Source organism: Salmo salar, chromosome ssa24, assembly GCF_905237065.1.
Source record: "Salmo salar chromosome ssa24, Ssal_v3.1, whole genome shotgun sequence".
Taxonomy (NCBI): Eukaryota; Metazoa; Chordata; class Actinopteri; order Salmoniformes; family Salmonidae; genus Salmo; species Salmo salar.
Genome location: NC_059465.1, coordinates 16,137,034 through 16,156,401, shown reverse-complemented (window position 1 = coordinate 16,156,401; position 19,368 = coordinate 16,137,034). Strand labels below are relative to the sequence as shown.

The following is a 19,368-nucleotide window of genomic DNA, read 5'->3' as shown; positions in this document are numbered from 1 at the left end:
TCTCTCCTACACAGCTGTTCCTCGGCTAGCCCAACTGGAATAGATGGGGAATGTGTCACTTGAGAATGGAGGATGCTATCATCAGTGATGATGGCTGCATAAGCGGTGTGGTGGCGTTACAGCAGTGGCCGTCTCCTTGGCGGATGGGGACTGCTGCTCTGCCTGCTCCTGTGCTCTCTGGTGGCGCTGTTGATGCCGTTGGTGGGGGTGTTTTGGTTGTTTCAGATTATTTTGTCCCCAATTGTAAATAATGTTTTGTGACTTTTATTATAAATAAGAATAAGATTGTTTCTAAACACTTCTGCATTAATGTGGATGCTACCATGATTATGTTCATACAAATATTTACACATGTTAAGTTTGCTGAAAATAAAGCAGTTGACAGTGAGGATGTTTCTTTTTTTTTTCTCCTGAGTTTACTTTCCCACAGCCAGATTAATTTGTGGATACCATTTTTATGTCTCTGCGTGCAGTTTGTATGGATTGCAGAGACCCAGCTGGAGGCCAAGGCAGCACTGCAACAGGCTGTGGAGATGAAGACGCGAGGGAAAAGGCCCACAAGCTGCTGGTGCATGCGCTCAACATGAACCCGGACTTTGTGGAAGCTCTGACAGAGCTGGGGACCATTCTGGAGGAGGAGAAGGATGTTGTCCAAGCAGACCACCTATATACCAAGGCCCTGGCCATCCCACCATGCAACGAGAGGGCCCTGGTTAGCCGTGACCGCACACTCCCCCTGGTGGAGGAGATCGACCAACGCCACGGGTTATTGACAGTAAAGTAAGCAGGATGATGTCCATCCCCAAGGGTAACTCTGCCCTTAGACGTGTCATGGAAGAAACCTACTACTACCACACAGTGGCTATAGAGGGCAACACACTCACTCTGTCTGAGATCTGCCACATCATTGAGACTCGCTACGCCGTGCCCGGCAAGAGCCTCCAGGAGCAGAACGAGGTCATTGGTGTGGACGCAGCCATGAAGTACATTAACACCACGCTGCTGTCCCACACTGTCAATGACATCCTGGAGATCCACCGGCGTGTGCTGGGCTACGCAGACCCTGTAGAGGGTGGGCGGCTGCGTACCAGCCAGGTGTTTGTAGGGCACCACATCCCACCCCACCCACAGGACCTGGAGCGCCACATGCAGGAGCTGGTGCAGTGGCTCAACTCAGAGGAGGCCCTGCAGCTGCACCCTGTGGAATCCGCAGCGCTCACCCATTACAAGCTGGTGTATGTGCACCCCTTTGTGGACGGAAACGGGCGCACGTCACGGCTGCTAATGAACCTGGTGCTCATGCAGGCACGCTACCCACCCATCACCGTCCACAAAGAGCAAATTTCAGAGTACTACACTGCTCTGGACACAGCCAACAAGGGTGACTTCCGCCCCTTCATCCGCTTCATAGCCAAATGCACAGAGATCACCCTGGATACCCTGCTGATCGCCACCACTGAGCACACTGTGGGGCTGCCTGGCTCCAGCCACCACCAGGCCTGTCCCGACTGCAAACAAACCATCCCTGTCCACAACAGTGAGGGGACGGGAGTGAGTGGTGCATGACTGTTTGGCTTTGTATTTCTCTTTATTTAGATTTGCTAATTTGGGCTTAATCTTGCTCTAAGTGTAAATATATGTTAGTTGATTTATGGATAAATAGCAGCCCTGTGTCAATGATAGCATGACCTTGAACATTTTTACTGGGAGAATGCATCTTTACAGAAATGAATATTCACATATCTCATGGTTTGTTTCCTCTACCTGGTATGAGGTGCAGCTGTTTGAACTCATTATTACGTATGTGCTGTGAATAGAAAACACGTTTTCAGCTGCAGATTGTTGTCCATAAAGGGATACGGGTCAAATGTTTCTAACATCGAATAAACATAAGGGTCATGAACTTGTTGGCGCACAGACACAAATGTACCTGTTTCATACTCTTGGCAAAGCTACTCATTGTTTTTAGTGTCGATTCTAAAGGACATTTAGGCCTATAATTCTGAATTTGCATTCCATTCATCTGAGTTATTTTGATGACTGAGATGAGTGAATGCGTTACATTAACTGAAGGTGTTACGAATGGGTAATACAGTATGTGTACATGTCTGAGATGAGGTTGAGTTGTGATTCTACTTTGAATTGTTCCCATTATGGACAAGAAATACAGTGCACAGTAAATCACTTGCTGTGTGCTGACAAACAGTGACGATTCAACATGTAAAAGGTTCTGTGGTCAGGCGATAGGCAGGCCAACAGTCATGTTATTCTGTCTTGTCATTTTGAGAACATGGTTTGCATCAATGTACAGTAGCTCATCCAACTGGTTCATATTCTCTATTTCACTGAAGCACTTTCATGTATTTCATATATTTATTTTAATGTATTATCTGTTGAATGTGATTTCCTTAGTTTCAAAACTCAACATCTACTAGAATTGCTTTAATAAACTTAAGGTCAGAAACGGCAACAAAACCACAAGATGACATTTTTACAACACTCAAATGACAAGTGTAAAACTTGGAACAAGCAGTAAATAAAAGAATCACTGAACAAAAGTAGACCAAGTTCAATCTCCTCACAGGGTTGCGTTGACAATTTTGTAAATAAAAAGCTATTTCTAGTTTACATTTGTGTTCTCGTAATAGAAAAATGTGAACACCATAACAATGATTTCAAAATTACTACACAATGTACATATATCATATATTGGACAAACAGAAAGTAACTTCTAAAGCTCAAACATTTGTAGTCTCTAACTAGATTAGGCCACTGTGGTGATAGAACGTCGCTAGATATAGCTAATAATTCTCAAACATACAAAACTATGGCTAATCACTTGGAGTGTGTGAATTCTGAACACACATGACGTTCCCCACTCATCCAAACAGGATTACTGGTCTACAGAATTGTTAACGACCACATTCATTTGAAAGGCAAAGGGGACTTAGAAATTTAGTTCAAACCTTTACATTCCTATGATGTAATTTATTGAACTTATCAAATCTGCCTACAATATGTGGACATGGAGGGCTCTTGCAATCATAACAGCTGCATAGATTTTCTTTCTCTCAACAGTGGTCGATTCACTTGTGGACAGGACTGGTTAGAATCAGATGACAAAAGCCAAGGCCCTTTAGTGCTTCCCCAGTGTCAGTTCATTCCTTACCCCTCTTATAGCTTACTCAATACCTTACACAGGAATGAGCAAATTGGAAACAATCTCTGGAATAAATGAGAATACACAAAAAAAGTATTCCCTTCTAACCTTTCAGGTAAGACAGCCTAAACATGATAGGCAAAAAAAAAAAAAAAGGGGCGTTTTAATGACAAGCAGTCACAGACAACCTTAAATTACAGTGCCATCAATAAAGAAGTCTCAGTAAGGGAATAATAAAGGATTACATTTTTTAAATGTGAGCACAGAACAGGTGAGGAATGACTTCTGGCCAGTGCATATGCAAATTACTTATTTGTACAACTGCAGTTTTAGGTCATATTCTGTAAAGCGAAGCAGTCATTCACTGCATGGAAACAAATATTGTTGTATGTAGGGAAAACAAAAGATGAGTGGTATGTTGACACCTTAAGTTTCCTGAACACAAAATCTTTCATTGTTGTAATACATATTTACACATACATCTCAAAGTCAAGCTCTTACATATACCTTTTAAAACATGAGTCACAAGCTGGTTTTTTTTTTTTAATCCCTTAACAGAACACACGATAAGTATTATTCACATACACATATGATACGTCTTCTATAAAACACCTTTCCCAATTAAAATAGACATTCACACTTGTTCAAAAGGATGTGGTAATATGGGGTCTGGGGCCAGTTGAGCCAGGGAGATTAAGGCTTTCTTACAGAACGTGACAAGAAACATGGGGGCCATTGGTGTGGAATAAAGGGGAGTCAAAAATGTACAGCACAATATCTGCCATCTCTTCTCAAGGACACAAGATGGCTTTCCATACAAAGGCAGTTTATTATTTTCAGCCCATGGTTTTCACTTTTTGAAAAGCATTTTGGCAAAGTCTGAATTAGACAAGGGCTTGGCCTGTGCTTCATTCCCAGCATCTCCAGATTCGCCCCCTGTGGGTTTAGGTGCAGTCCCATTCTCTGCTTTACTTTCTGATCCCGTCTGCCGATGTAGTGAACGAGGGAGTAGTGAGAGCTGGGTGCGTCCTTTTCCCCTCCTGAAAAACAAATCCAAAAGGAATCAGTTCTTGTTTCACATTTATATTATACATCTTTAGAGGGTGAGAATAGCAGATTCAAAAGGCAGCTTATGTCTTATGAGTTGGCTAAATGGACTGAGTACCATGTTAAGGGAAATATCTTTGTGTATTAAATTGTTTTGGGTGCCAGTGTGTGTGAAGAATACATTATTGCTCGATCGTTGGGCAACTTACGATCCATAGACCATAGACCGGGGCATCATGGCTCCCACGGGTCTGCTGAAGCCAGGCTTGTCAGCAGTGTTTCTGCGAGGCGGGTTGCTAATGGCAACAGAGAGTGTGTGTTCCTGTAGTACTGTGCCATCCAACTTCAGCACGGCCTGGGAGGCCTGAGCCTCATCCCCAAACTCCACGTACGCCAGACCCTGCAGACACCACACAGTAGCACATTAGACCAGCAAAATCTAATGACCAATGTGTCAATGAAGCTTTTACATCTGTGATTCAAACAATCTGTTTGGATTAGAGATTTGACAAATAGAACATTTAAACGGAATTTGTTGAAATCAGTTTTCCATTAAAACCACGTGAATTTACATTGCAGCTGTGCTGCCGCTAGTAATGGTTTGGGTCTCACGGTGCATCCCTTTCAGAAGGTTAAGCATTGCACCTCAATTTCACCTCGCAAAGTTTACATTACATTTTCTTTTCATTTAAATTCGCAAAGTATTGCGATACATGAGGCTGCTGTCGCTTGCCTTTCTCTGCTATTTTTCCAACTTCATGACGTAGTAGTGGAGAATCAACTCCTTGCACATCGACTCCCAACTTCAGTAAAGCAGGGCCTATCATCAATGAACAGGTTAGAATATTGAGATGAGCGAGATGCAACACTTCAGTCACACAGTATCTGCGCGTGTGCACTTCATGCTGTTCACCGGGTGGTCGCTAATACACCAAAACAACTGAAAAGTTGAGCCTTGCGCTTCAACACTGTGGAAATTGACCTACTATACTGTTCACTTTCTGCATCTACATAAAAAAAACAGTTAGTGCTTTTTCTTAATGTTAAGGATCCCAATTTCATTTAAACCTTTTAACGTTTAAAATGGTCACACTCCTAGTTGGGGCTCCAGAGTGGCGCAGCGGTCGTAAGGCACTGCATCTCAGTGCTAGAGGCGTCACTACAGACCCTGGTTCGATTTCAGGCTGTATCACAACTGGCCGTGATTGGGAGTCCCATAGGGCAGTGAACAATTGGCCCCGCGTCATCCAGGTTAGGGTTTGGCCGGGGTAGGCCGTCATTGTAATTAAGAATTTGTTCTTAACCGACTTGCCTAGTTAAATAAAATAGTTTGGATGTTTTATTCACATTACAATATAAGACTCGAGCAAATAACTACTCTTAACATCTGGATAGAGAAAGGAATAACCCTACCTCCCAGCGTTATGCCTCACCTTGGGTTTGCCTGAGCGGTTGGTGACCAGGCGGATGTCTTTAACGGTGCCATTATCCTTGCACAGCTCCTCTAGCTGCTCCTTGGTGCAGGAAAAGGGAAGGCCCGAGATAAAGATCTTGTGTTTCTCTAGGTTTGTGTTGTACTTAAACACCTAGCGGAAGAGAAATTAAGTTACTTACTAGCCACATGGTGAACCACCATTCCATTCATCCACCTCTAAATGCAAACCAACATGTGGGTCTCTTACCTTAAAATCAGGGTTCTTGTTTTTATCCACACAGGGTGATACGAACATGGGCCTGCCTTCCACCTCTTGCCGGTCCATCTTCAGGGCCTCGAGCACAGACGCCTTGCCCTCAAACTGCACGTAGCAGTACCCTCTGAAGCCCTTGGCAGCATAGACGGGGCGCACCGACTGGACAGGACCACAGGGCTCAAACAACTTCTTTAGCCTCTTCTCTGGATCGTCCATGGTGAAGGCCAGGTTACTGATAAACACACTGCAGTCATCCTTGCGTAGCTCAGGGTCATCTTCCTGGGTCTTCCATACGGTGGCTGGTGCCACCTGCTGGCCCCTCTTAGCACCAGGGGGTTCCTGTCTGCGGCCAGGGGGGGCTCTCCTCCCAAACAGCCCACTCTCTGTCCCCATGAACTCCTCAGCACCACCGCCTCCTCCCCTGAAGCCTTGGTCACTCTCCCCTCTGTGCCTCTTTGGAGGTTGCTCTGTCGCACATAGGTGACACAAAGATTGAGCAAACACACAGGATGACTTCTATACATGCCACTTTATTAGCATAAGTGGAGACCAAGCAATAATATTCCTATGTTAAATAAAGGTATGATCTTCATGCTTCTCCTTACCCGATTCCTCTCCCCACTCATCCTCGTAATCCTTGTCCTCTGCCTTCCTCTTGTCCCCAGGCCTGCTGCCTTTCTGGCCCTTCTTCTGGTTCTTCTTGTCTGCCTTGGCCCTCCGCCGCTGTTCAGTCTTCTCCTCCTCCTGTCGAGCCACATGGGCCTCTTTCGCTGTCACCTGAGAGGGACATTGATGGCGTTATGAACCTGACAGTTCCAGTCCTCAGGAACCTGATTGGTGTCACAGTTTTGCCCCAGCTAACACACCTGAATCCAATAATCAACTAATCATGATCTTCAGTTTAGAATGCATTTTGATTAATCAGCTGTGTTTGCTTGGGATGGAGAAAAAGTGTGACAGCAGTCAGGCCCCCGAGGACTGGAGTTGCCCACCCGTGTTACAGCCTGAATTTAAAATTGAGATGTTTTGTGTCACTGGTCTACACACAATGCCCCATTAAGTGGAATTTCACTTTTCAAAATGTTTACAAATAAGAAAAATGGAAAAGAGTTAAGTTTGCAACCTCTTATGGCAAACCTAAAACATATTTTTAATCCTGAACTGATTAACAAGTCACATAATAAGTTGCATGCAATCACTGTGTGCAATAAGTGTTTAACATGATTTCTGAATGACTACCTCATCTCTGTACCTCACACATATCATTAATTATCTGTAAGGTCCCTCAGTCAAGCAGTGAATTTTAAACACTGATTCAACCACAAAGACCAGGGAGGTTTTCCAATGGCTTGCAAAGAAGGGCACCTATTGGTAGATGGGTAAATATAAAAAAAGCAAACATTGAATATCCCTTTGAGCACGGTGATGTTATTAATTAGACTTTGGATGGTGTATCAATACACCCAGTCACTACAATGATACAGGCTCCTTCCTAACTCAGTTGCCAGAGAGGAAGGAAACTGCTCAGGGATTTCACCGAGGCCAATGGTTACTTTAAAACAGTTTGCGTTTAATGGTTGTGATAGGAGAAAACTGAAGATGGATCAACAACATTGTAGTTACTCCACAATACTACATTAATTGAGAGAGAAAAGGAAGCCTGTACAGAATTAAAAAAATATTCCAAAACATGCATCCTGTTTGCAACAAGGCACAACAAAATGTGGCAAAGCAATTAACTTTTTGTCCTGAATACAAAGTGTTATGTTTGAGGCAAATCCAATACAACACATTACTCTCCATATTTTCAAGCATAGTGGTGGCTGCATCATGTTATGGGTATGCTTGTATTCGTTAAGGACTGGGGAGTTTTCTAGCAATGCTCAACAACCAATTTGACAGGGCTTAAAGAATAATGGGCAAATGTTTCACAATCAAGGTGTGGAAAGCTCTTACAGACTTAGCCACAAAGACCTACATCTGTAATCGCTGCCAAAGGTGCTTCTACAAAGTATTGACCCAGGGGTGTGAATACTTATGTAAATGAGATATTTCTGTATTTCATTTTCAATAAATTTCCCCCAAAAAACAAAACATGTTTTTACTTTGTCATTATGGGGGTATTGTGTGTAGATGGGTGAAAAAAAAGAAATCAATTTCGAATTCAGGCTGTACCCCAACAAAATGTGGAATAAGTCAAGGGGTATGAATACTTTCTGAAGGCACTATGTCCACAGGCATAACTAGCAGCAGTGTTGTTTTGAGTGTTGCTGTGTCGTCCTACCTTGGACCTCTGCTCATTGACTCTGTTCAGCCGTGTCTCAGTCTTCTGCACCGCTGCATCCCAGTCCTCCAGAGAACCTGGAGGTGACACAGAACAAACTGCAATGAAACAGTCACCTTACTCTCAGACTAAGGTTTACCAATACAGTGTTGTGTTTTCAACACATAAGCCAATCCATCCCATTAACTGACACTCCAGATACCTGTCCACTTATTGAGGGGATTTGATTAAGCTGACCCGGGAGCACGGTTGGTGAGAGTTTGCACCGGTGAAAAGTGATTGCATTCATTTTGGAACCAGGCTGCCTCCCGGGCCTGACCAGGGTGCCACGCTATGGCCGACGGCAAAGTCGGCGCAAAACAAAAGTGACACAAGTTAAGTACGTGGAGTAATGAGTAGGATTCTGTGTTTTCACATGCTAAAGTGATTGTTTTGATAAAAAACGCTTTCTGCCTTCCCAATGAAAACTAGTTTGAAAATAGTAAAATATATTTTAATGGAAAATAGATGTTTCTGAACAATGAATCAGGCTGCCTTGTTTTACAATATGACCAAGAGGCACAAAGTACGGCAAATTCGCAACTCCCTCGCCGGCTTTGCAGTCACGTGACGGGCCATAGCCCAGTGCAACCCAGACCAGCTTAATCGAATCCCCTCATTCATGACATTTCCATCACGTTGACTTACCCTCAACCCTCTCAAAGGTGAGCAGGACCTCGCACACATGCTCTGGGTAGTCGGAGGTACACTGGACGGCCCTGTGGAGGGCTTTCCTGCAGTGGAGAGCGTCTCCGTACGACCTGCAAAGAGTCAGAAAAGATCACACAAAATCAGCATCAGATTCGTCATTGATAAATCAATATCTCTAACCTTTAAATCAACAGTTTATAGGTGACAACTAAAGAGTGACCTCACTGACCTCTCCAGGTTATAGTACTCCAACCACATGTTGGCGAATTTGGCGTTCCCTTTTGTCATGATGCTGTCCCACAGTTCTCTGGCCTTCTGCATGTTCTTACAATGCAAGGCCTGGTCAAAGAGAGGAAAGAGGTGGTATAAAAATCACATTTTAATTTGTATAGATGCTGTTTTTGAACTGATAGAAGCAAGTGAACACAAGACGAGCGTGTCATAATCTTCACCCTTACCTCTATCTTTGCCCAGACCTGCATGATGGTACAAGAGGGGTCTCCACTTTCACTAAACCCTTAAAAGGAGCAAGACATGGTGGTGAGTCTCCAACACAAACGCACAAAGACAGATGAACAGTACACAGGCTGCAGGTCCACTTACTCTCTTCCACATCCTGTTTCATATAGTCCAGAGACCGGGTGAAGGCTGCCCGCAGCTCCTCCAGCTCTCTGCTCGACTCTGGAAACACATAATGCCATTATCAATAGAGGACTTCTTTCATGTATACACTTGACTCCACTAATAAGATGGTATTACTTATGTTACTTTGCATTACCCAATGTTAAGGTGCTTTCACCTTTGCTGAAATCGACGCGCCGCCTCAGGTAATCGAGGTACGCTTCCCAGATATTCACGTAATCTGTGGCTTGTATGAAACCAGCATTCAGGGCCTTTTCAAAAACATCTGTGGAGGGAAAAAGAGATGATCTTCATAATTCCACAGTCTCATGGGCAAAACTCCTGTAAACAAGTTCACCTATTTTCCTTGAAACATACATTAAACGAATGTCTTGAAATATTTGTTTACATCCTCTCCATGCATGACAGATATCAGTGCTGCCACCATAACCCTCCTGTGGTCCACTGGTTACCTGAGATAGTGTGGTGGTCGGCCCCATGCCTCTCCAGGGCCAGCAGGTAGTTCTTCCACAGGCCCATGGTCCAGGGGCAGTTCCTGACCGCACGGTCGTGAGAGGACAGGACCAGGTCTTTGATCTTCAGTTGGCGGTCCTGAGGCAACAGCAATTCGATACAGTAGAGTGTCCGCATATTATCTTTGATGATATTATATTGATTCTATGTCTCCAAGTATCGAGAGATCTATATTAGTACTAGTCAAAAGTTGACACCTACTCATTCAAGGGTTTTTCTTTATTTACTATTTTCTACATTGTAGAATAGTATCCAAAAAAAGGTATTACAAATCAAAATATATTTTAGATTCTTCAAAGTGCCACCGTTTGCCTTGATGACAGCTTTGCACTCTTGGCATTCTCTCAACCAGCTTCACCTGGAATGCGTTTCGAACAGTCTTGAAGGAGTTCCCACATATGCTGAGCACTTGTTGGCTGCTTTTCCTTCACTCTGTGGTCCAACTCATCCCAAACCATCTCAATTGGGTTGAGGTCGAGTGATTGTGGAGGCCAGGTCATCTGATGCAGCACTCCATCACTATCCTTCTTGGTCAAATAGCCATAACACTGCCTAGAGGTGTGTTGGGTCATTGTCCTGTTGAAAAACAAATATAGTCCCACTAAGCCCAAACCAGATGGGATGGTGTATCGCTGCAGAATGCTGTGGTAGCCATGCTGGTTAAGAGTGCCTTGAATTCTAAATAAATCACTGACAGTGTCACCAACAAAGCACCCCCACACCATCACATCTACTCCTCTAGGCTTCTCGGTGGGAACCACACATGCGGAGATCATCTGTTCACCTACTCTGCGGCTCACAAAGACACGGCGATTGGAACCAAATATCTCAAATTTGGACTCATTAGACCAAAGGACAGATTTTCACCGGTCTAATGTCCATTGCTTGTGTTTCTTGGCCCAAGCAAGTATCTTATTTTTATTGGTGTCCTTTAGTAGTGGTTTCTTTGCAGCAATTTGACCATTAAGGCCTGATTCACACAGTTTCCTCTGAACAGCTGATGTTATTTGAACTCTGTGAAGCCTTTATTTGGGCTTTAATCTGCGGTGCAGTTAACTCTAATGAACTTATCCTCTGCAGTAGAGGTAACTCTGGGTCTTCCTTTCCCATGGTGGTCCTCATGAGAGCCAGTTTCATCATAGCGCTTGATGGTTTTTGTGACTGCACTTGAAGAAACTTTCAAAGTTCCTGACATTTTATGGTTTGGCTGACCTTCATGTCTTAAAGTAATGATGGACTGTCATTTCTCTTTGCTTATTTGAGCTGTTCTTGCCATAATATGGACTTTGTCTTTTACCAAACAGGGCTATCTTCTGTATACCATCACTAGCTTGTCACAACACAACGGATTTGCTGAAATGCATTAAGGAAAGAAATTCCACAAGTTAACTTAAAAAGGCACACCTGTTAATTGAAATGCATTCCAGGTGACTACCTCATAAAGCTGGTTGAGAGAATGCCAAGAGTGTGCAAAGCTGTCATCAAGGCAAGGGTGGCTACTTTGAAGAATCTCAAATATAAACTATATTTTGATTTGTTTAACACTTTTTTGGTTACTACATGATTTCATATGTGTTATTTCATCGTTTATGTCTTCACTATCATTCAACAATGTAGAAAATAGTAAAAATAAAGAAAAACCCTGGAATGAGATGGTGTCTAAACTTTTGACTGGTACTGTATATATAACCCAATAATCACACTCACTACTTACCAACTATGTAACCCAATAGTCAGATTCATTACTTACCACCAGCTGCAAATTCCAATAAAACTAATGTTACATCACGTTTTGAAGTTCATTTTCCTTGCTTTGTCTAACACTATCATGACTCTAGCAAATAAATTGTGAGTGCAGTATTTATTTAGTTGTATTTTCATAGCACAAACAATTGTTAGCAAGTTTCACACACTGGCATTAACCACGAGGGAAAGGCCTTCCCCAGCAAGTGCAGTGGGGGGGTTGCCTAGCAACACGTGTCTCGGAGGGAGTCAATGTCTGTACTGCACAACAAATCCCAATGATTTGTGAAGATGTGTAGCACGGCAGCTAACATGGCTTTGAAAAAAATAAGATTTCAGCTAATAGGCAGAAGTATCTAACAAAATAACTACATTATGGCATTCACTGATCCTAAACTATTTACCTATAATAGAAATGTTGATACATTTGTGGACAAAATTCTTAATTCTTAGCTGCAGTAGCCAAGACGAATGCCAGCTGAATTGTAGAACTGTCTTTCTGTATACTATCAACAGTAGCCTATTGCTAATTTTCAACTATGTTCACAATTGAAAGTGAACTTTTGTAAATCACTTTCCCTCAAAATAAATAAGCTCAGTGAGTGGATTGATTCGTTTTTTTTGCTAGTCTGGACAGCCCGCATGTGAATTATATTTTACATTTAGTCTGGTGCTCTTATCCAGAGTGACTTACAGTTAGTGGTCTGATCTTAAGATAGCTAAGTGGGACAACCACATCTCAGTCATACTAAGTAAAATGTTCATAAATAAAGTAGTCATCAGCAAAGTCAGTGCTAGTAGGGGGCCAAAAGTAAAGGGCGAGTCTTACTTTACGAAGGACAAGTTATTTTTTGGGGGGGGGTTATTGAATGATTGATTTATCGACTCACCCATATACTGCTCAATAAAATGCAACTTGCATCAAGTGTGGTGGTGCTTGAATGAACGGCCAATCATACTGCTCAAATATAGCATGAGTTTTCCACGTGTAATCTCAATGCAGTGCACCAGCAGTTTTCTATTGGACTTCTACAAGGCATGTAAAAGTCAAACTGGAACACCAAATGCACTTAGAAGTTACTGGCCCGGTTGGCAAATGACTACAGACTTGATCCTCTCAGTCAGAATACGAAGTGAGACACATTTGATAGAAGAATCGAAAGTAACAAATTATAGTACCAAAATGTTTTTTTCATGTTATAGTATCAGAAAAGTACCCAAGTTTCCGTACACCGTGCAACACTATTGACAAGGAACTCAAAGACAGCAAATCTTCTATAATTTCTACCTGGGTGATATTAAGGACATGTTTTTGTTAGGTAGGTGCAACCATGGGATAGCAGAAAGGTTTCACTACGGCAGCTACTGATATTCCACACCTCTGTAGATGTGTTGCTGGTGTTGGTGTTTTCACAACACTGCACAAGGAATAATATACTGCCAAACTCCATTAGGCAGTGTTAATGATTTGATTAATGTGTGGAAGCATATAATTCAGTTAAATCACACTTCCAATGTAATCAATTCTCTGAGTATATGCGGGAGACGACTAGATTTAATCACAGCACTTCCACAGCATATAGCTAGCTACCTTGATGGCTTTCTTCATTTCCTTAAATTCTATTAGTTGCTGAGCCTGGGTTCCTATGTGAGACACAGCAAGTGCCAAAACTGGGCTTCTTAAAGAGAGCCTAATGGACTACAGGTTAGGAACCATATGATTAAAACTAGTTTTTTTCTTCAAACTAGCGAAACGCCAAGGCTCTGATGAATTACTCTATGCCTGTGTTTGCTATCGCAGCATCTAATTACCATCCCATTAAAGATATTCAAAGGCCCATGAATACATTTCAGGAGCTGCTGGAGAGAGGGAGACGGCTGGCTGTGAGTAATTAAAAAAATGGGGGGGGGCACTCACCAGGTATTTGGTGTACTTCGCCCACATGTCTGGTACCAGGCAGTTTTCTGACAATGCCCGCTCAAAGATGATTTGGATCCGTGCTGGGTCACTCTCCTTTTGCTCATAGTCAATGTAGGTCTGATACTCTGCCAGCTTGGGCGGCTCGGCTATCATCTGAAACACAAATGTTGGCATGTTAAAGGCATTGAGCAGACAACCATGTCTAGAATACAGACGCACACAGAGTCCACAGAGATTTCACACATAGAAAAAAAGCAAGACCTTTGCTTAAGCACATAATACTAAAATGATACATAACTTTACTACAAATCTACTGCTACTTTCAAGGCAGTGTAATCGAATTGAATGCTTAAAATCCTTCCAAAACAAACAGTATGGTACAAATGTCCAGACTAGAATACAATCTAGGTAAGTACCAGAGTCTCCTCATAAGGCTTGCTCTTCTCCATTTGTTTCAGGGCCCCCTTGTACTTCTGGGAGACTGTATCAGACACCCCCTGGTCAGACCACTCCTCATACTCTGCATATGTTCCGTCCATGTCTGCAAAAGAGCACAGTTATCATTAGGAGAAACCTTTCAGACTCAACCCCTGAATATGCATACAACAGCCAGCCACATTCTAAGTGTGGCTAAGAATGAAGGTGATTATATAAAAATCATCCTGTGCGTCTATTACAATGACTTGAATGGAGACACACCAAAAGTTCCAAATCTCATTTATTGGGATACTGGCTTTTGAAATGTTCAGAGTTGTTCCTCATTTGACCAATAACACACAGCCATGTAAATGCTTGACCGGTTTTCCTTTTCTTTGTGCCATCATCTTGTGGGGGTACAAAACACTGACTGACAGGCCATAGATAAGGAGGGATTATACACTGAGCGTTGGCACAGGTCATAGAGGAGAGAGATGGGTTTAGCCGTTCCAGAAATACCTCCGGTGGCCGTTCAGCCGTATCAGAAAAAAAGGCAGCAGACAACACCAGACCATTTATCTCTTGGCCAGTCCTGCGCTTGGATGAAAGGTTGGTCAGGGACCACATTACTGGGCCTGGTGAGGATGAGTGCTTTCTCTGGAAACCTCCGTTTAGTCTTTGAAAAGCCACATAGTAAGAGAAAGCAACACACCACAACTCTCCTGACATTGCACTGGCTCTCCACATCTCTGTCCTGAAAAGGTCTTTGCAATGGGTAACTCCCAAGTCTGCCATGGACTCTTAAGGACATGCTATTCCATCCAACCGAATCCCCCCCCCCCCAGAGACGAGCAGGAAGAGCCTTACCCATTAAGGGGATGGACAGCTGGCGGCGGAACAGAGTGTGGATGCGCTCGAGTTGAGCGTTCAGAAGCTCCTGCTGCTCACGGGTGGGAACGCTGCCAGGGGGCGGCTGAGGAGAAAGCAGGGAGAGAAAACGGATTCAAAATCCAGCAGAGACTGGTTTGTGTAATATCAGATTGAGTTCAAATCATGCATTTTTTTTGTTTCTGCCTAATACTCAGAAATAAGGAAAACGTACCATCATTCGTTTAGCAGATGTTCTTATACAAAACACTAGTGATTGGGAAATCGATAGTTACAAATCAGCATATAATTTTAGGCGAATAATCATCATATCGCATTGACAATATCGCAATAATTATTGCGCTAGTTTGCTGTACGTGCACCAAAACACAAGTATTTCTCCTTCATATCGTGTTCTCCATCTTCTTTTCAAATAGGGAAGCAATTTGTTTTCGGCACTTTTATTTCCATGGCTGATCAAAACTTGTTTTCTCATGGCTCTCTTGTTCTTCTGCAGCAGACATATGGTCAGCAATATGTTTGGAACATCAAATGACAGCATCGAATCGCAATACATATAGAATCGTGAGAACCGCAATACATATCAGCACCTAAGTATCGTGATAATAACGTATAGCAATTCCAAGCCCTACAAAACACCCTGAGAAATAAAGACATGGGGAGGTATAGAGAAATGAGTAGCATGTTGCAGCTACTTGAGATCATTATTCTTCATGGGAGCTCACCTGAACAGTTGCCAGTATGGCGTTCTCAAACTCCCTGTAGGCCTCCCACACAGTCGCCCCCTTGGTCATGTGCAGCCCCACAGCTGTCAGGGCTCTCTCGAAGATGGACCTCACCTTCTCCATCCCACCAGGCAGTCCCATGCCCCCGATAGAGTATTGGGCATATTCCAGCCAGATTTCAGGGCCTGAAGGCCACACAAGAAATGCAATGTTTAGTTTAAAATAACATCATATAGAATCGTAAAACACAAGCCAATGAGTGGGGGCAGAACTCACAGATATAATCTTTCACAGCCGTCTCAAAGAGCTCATAGACTTTCTCCCGGTTCGCCTCCTCTTCTGTTAGGTGGATCTCATCCTTGAGCCAGTCCAGCCAAATCTCTGCAGGAGAGGACAAGTCAGCTTTGCATACAGTTCACAACAACATTCAGTATGTTCAAAACAATGAAACCATCACAACTTTCCACAGGAATGTGTTGAAACAGTAAACCTTGTTCCAAATTATTAAATCATCATCCATAAAAGGCCAATCAAATCACAACAAAAGGAGCAGCAGACCTATTTTGAACAAGTCTTAAATTCTGACTAGACCTGGCATACGGCATTGCGCGCATGTTGATTTTTGTCCACCCACTCCAGACGTGATCAGGACACGCAGGTTGAAATATTAAAAAGAACTCTGAACCAACTATATTAATTTGGGGACAGGTTGAAAAAAAAAAAAAAACTTTATGGCAATTTAGCTAGCTTGCTGTTGTTAGCTGATTTGTTATGGGATATAAATATTCAGCTGTTATTTTACCTGAAATGCACAAGTTCCTCTACTCCGACAATTAATCCACAGACAAAAGTGTAAATCGAGTTAGAGAGATTACTAGAAACTTCTTTCAGGTTTCTTCTTCTGACTTTATATGGTGGTTGGCAACCAACTTTAAGGTGCATTACCACCACCAACTGGGCTGGAGTGTGGACCTCAGTTCATCTTTAAATCAACAGTATATGCTTCTAAAAACCAATGAAGAAATCAGATGGGCAGGCCTTGCAGTGTGTCAAGCGTCACAAATAGAAGCAAGTTATATTTTAGCGCCTGACTACGCAGACGCTTGTGAGCAGTGTGGGTGCAATGATTGAATAATATATGTGTACATTTACTTTGCAACACTAGTTCATGTGAAGCGGGTGGTGTGGTCAGCACGTTAGATGTAATCCAGTCTACTGCATGAAGCACTTCAGCTCAATCAAAGAAGTAGTAATGCACAAAGCTGTCTGCAACACTGCATCTCCAAAGGCCATCAGACACCAACCAACCTTCAGTGAGTGGGAAGAGCTCACTCATCTTCTGCCTTGCCTTACGCAGCCGAGGCAGCTCCCCCTCCTGCCTCAGGAGTTTTATGAGGTCCACATGACAGTTGTAATCAAAAGCATTGATGGACAGCTGAAAGTTAGAGTACAAGAGTCAGACCAACAACCATTGGGGTGCATTTACAAAGTGTCTTTGGTAAGCAAACAAACTTTCAACGAAACTAACTAAACAGGACTCCACCACTTAATTGTGTAGTAAGTATTGTTTGTGCAATCAACCAAATACTGTTCAATTTTGTTGCTGACTCTCTAACTAGCTGCAGCTCGCAAAAAAAGGGCGCGTGTTTACAGCTGCTGCAAGCACGTTGTCGTTGGGGAAATAAACTTCGCAGAAAGCATGGATTTGCTGGCTATCTAGCTAACGCCAATGTAACTAGCTAGCTAACTGCCTATAAATCCGTATTTGATATTTACTAAATTCGTAAGTTATATTGTTGTGGCTAGGTAACATGCTAGCAAGTTATATAATGAGTCAACATTAGCTAGTATAGTAACGTTACATAGTCAACGTTACTCCAACGAAACTAGCTGGCTAATAGTAGCAAGCGAACTACCATTAGCTCGCTAGCTAGCTTTCGTTCTTTTCAATGTAATCGGTGCAAGTCTGCAAACAAGCCAACTTGCTGTTTGTGATGTGGATTGCTTTCAAATCTCAATGTAACCGACACCGTTGTTAGTTGTTGACAAACGTTAGATAAATGGCTAGCTAGGTTTCCATTAATTTCTCAAACAAAGCGAGAGTAAGTTAGCTTAGCTAGCTAAAATTGCTAACATACCTGCTCCTCCAAACGCTGAATTTCGGCTTCATTCTCTTTTTCGTCTTCTGATGAATCGTCTATTTCATCGTCGGAATTTTCAATTCCCAAACCCTCCTCTTCATCTGAATCCATTTCATTTTCCATCCCTGCCTCTTCCTCCATCTCTTGCAACTGAGTCTCCTCTGCGTCCCCTGTTGCTGCCATGTTGGAACTTTGTCTGCCTGGTAACAGTCAGTGAGAGCTTTCCAAGGTGAGAAGGGTGCAACTGCATCCCGTAATTCGGGGCGTTCCTGCATGTGGGCATTCCTGTACCTACAGGAACCCCTCTTTATAAACTCAGCAAAAAAGAAACGTCCCTTTTTCAGGACCCTGTCTTTCAAAGATAATTCGTAAAAATCCAAATAACTTCACAGATCTTCATTGTAAAGGGTTTAAACACTGTTTCCCATGCTTGTTCAATGAACCATAAACAATTAATGAACATGCACCTGTGGATTGGTAGTTAAGACACTAACGGCTTACAGACAGTAGGCAATTAAGGTCACAGTTATGAAAACTTAGGACACTAAAGAGGCCTTTCTACTGACTCTGAGAAACATCAAAAGAAAGATGCCCAGGGTCCCTGCTCATCTGCGTGAACGTGCCTTAGACATGCTGCAAGGAGGCATGCAGATGTGGCATGGGCAATAAATTGCAATGTCCGTACTGTGAGACGCCTAAGACAGCGCTACAGGGAGACAGGGCGGACAGCTGATCGTCCTCGCAGTGGCAGACCACGTGTAACAACACCTTCACAGGATCGGTACATCCGTACATCACACCTGCATGACAGGTACGGGATGGCAACAACAACTGCCCGAGTTACACCAGGAACGCACAATCCCTCCATCAGTGCTCAGACTGTCCACAATAGGCTGCGAGTGGCTGGACTGAGGGCTTGTAGGCCTGTTGTAAGGCAGGTCCTCACCAGACATCACCGGCAACAACGTCGCCAACGTCGTCGGGCACAAACCCACCGTTGCTGGACCAGACAGGACTGGATAAAGTGCTCTACACTGACGAGTCGCGGTTTGTCTCACCATCGGTGATGGTCAGATTCACGTTTATCGTCGAAGGAATGAGCGTTACACCGAGGCCTGCGCTCTGGAGCGGGATCGAGGTGGAGGGTCCATTATGGTCTGGGGCGGTGTGTCACAGCATCATCGGACTGAGCTTGTCATTGCAGGCAATCGCAACGCTGTGCGTTACAGGGAAGACATCCTCCTCCTTCATGTGGTACCCTTCCTGCAGGCTCATCCTGACATGACCCTCCAGCATGACAATGCCACCAGCCATACTGCTCGTTCTGTGCATTATTTCCTGCAAGACAGGAATGTCAGTGTTCCATTGAGCACGTCTGGGACCCGTTGGATCGGAGGGTGAGGGCTAGGGCCATTGCCCCCCAGAAATGTCCGGGAACTTGCAGGTGCCTTGGTGGAAGAGTGGGGTAACATCTCGCAGCAAGAACTGGCAAATCTGGCGCAGTCC

The 19,368-nt window shown here is 43.4% G+C and overlaps 1 protein-coding gene and 1 pseudogene across 3 annotated transcripts; one reads left to right on the top strand and one right to left on the bottom strand.

Annotated features, from left to right (window-relative positions):
* The first annotated feature begins 482 nt into the window (after nt 1-482).
* LOC106584915 (protein adenylyltransferase FICD-like) lies at nt 483-3,328 on the top strand (annotated as a pseudogene). The gene has a single exon (XR_001323863.2). The product of XR_001323863.2 is annotated as a protein adenylyltransferase FICD-like (transcript).
* LOC106584988 (squamous cell carcinoma antigen recognized by T-cells 3) lies at nt 2,428-18,110 on the bottom strand. 2 transcript variants are annotated; one of them, XM_014170697.2, is made up of 19 exons: nt 17,860-18,110; nt 17,030-17,156; nt 15,998-16,102; nt 15,722-15,906; nt 14,976-15,081; nt 14,108-14,232; nt 13,689-13,844; nt 9,967-10,105; nt 9,651-9,779; nt 9,476-9,553; nt 9,331-9,389; nt 9,102-9,211; nt 8,870-8,982; nt 8,183-8,259; nt 6,504-6,675; nt 5,890-6,365; nt 5,641-5,793; nt 4,417-4,607; nt 2,428-4,200 (listed from the first exon to the last, which is right to left on the bottom strand). In XM_014170697.2, exons 1-19 carry the CDS (start codon nt 18,043-18,045, stop codon nt 4,011-4,013), a joined length of 2,877 nt encoding a protein of 958 aa, XP_014026172.2. In that variant the 5' UTR covers nt 18,046-18,110; the 3' UTR covers nt 2,428-4,010. The 2 variants fall into 2 exon arrangements, with proteins under 2 accessions (XP_014026172.2, XP_014026173.2); XM_014170698.2 differs by having other exon boundaries at nt 9,672-9,779.
* Nucleotides 18,111-19,368: the final 1,258 nt, after the last annotated feature.

Bases quoted from the DNA above. Each gene is read 5' to 3' on its own strand.
- LOC106584988 (XM_014170697.2), bottom strand. From the start codon at position 18,045: ATGGCAGCAACAGGGGACGCAGAGGAGACTCAGTTGCAAGAGATGGAG. The intron at 16,103-17,029 runs GTTGGTTGGTGT...CCTCTCCTGCAG, and splicing joins GCTCTTCCCACTCACTGAAG to AGATTTGGCTGGACTGGCTC. The intron at 14,233-14,975 runs GTAAGGCTCTTC...GCTCTTTTGCAG, and splicing joins GCTGTCCATCCCCTTAATGG to ACATGGACGGAACATATGCA.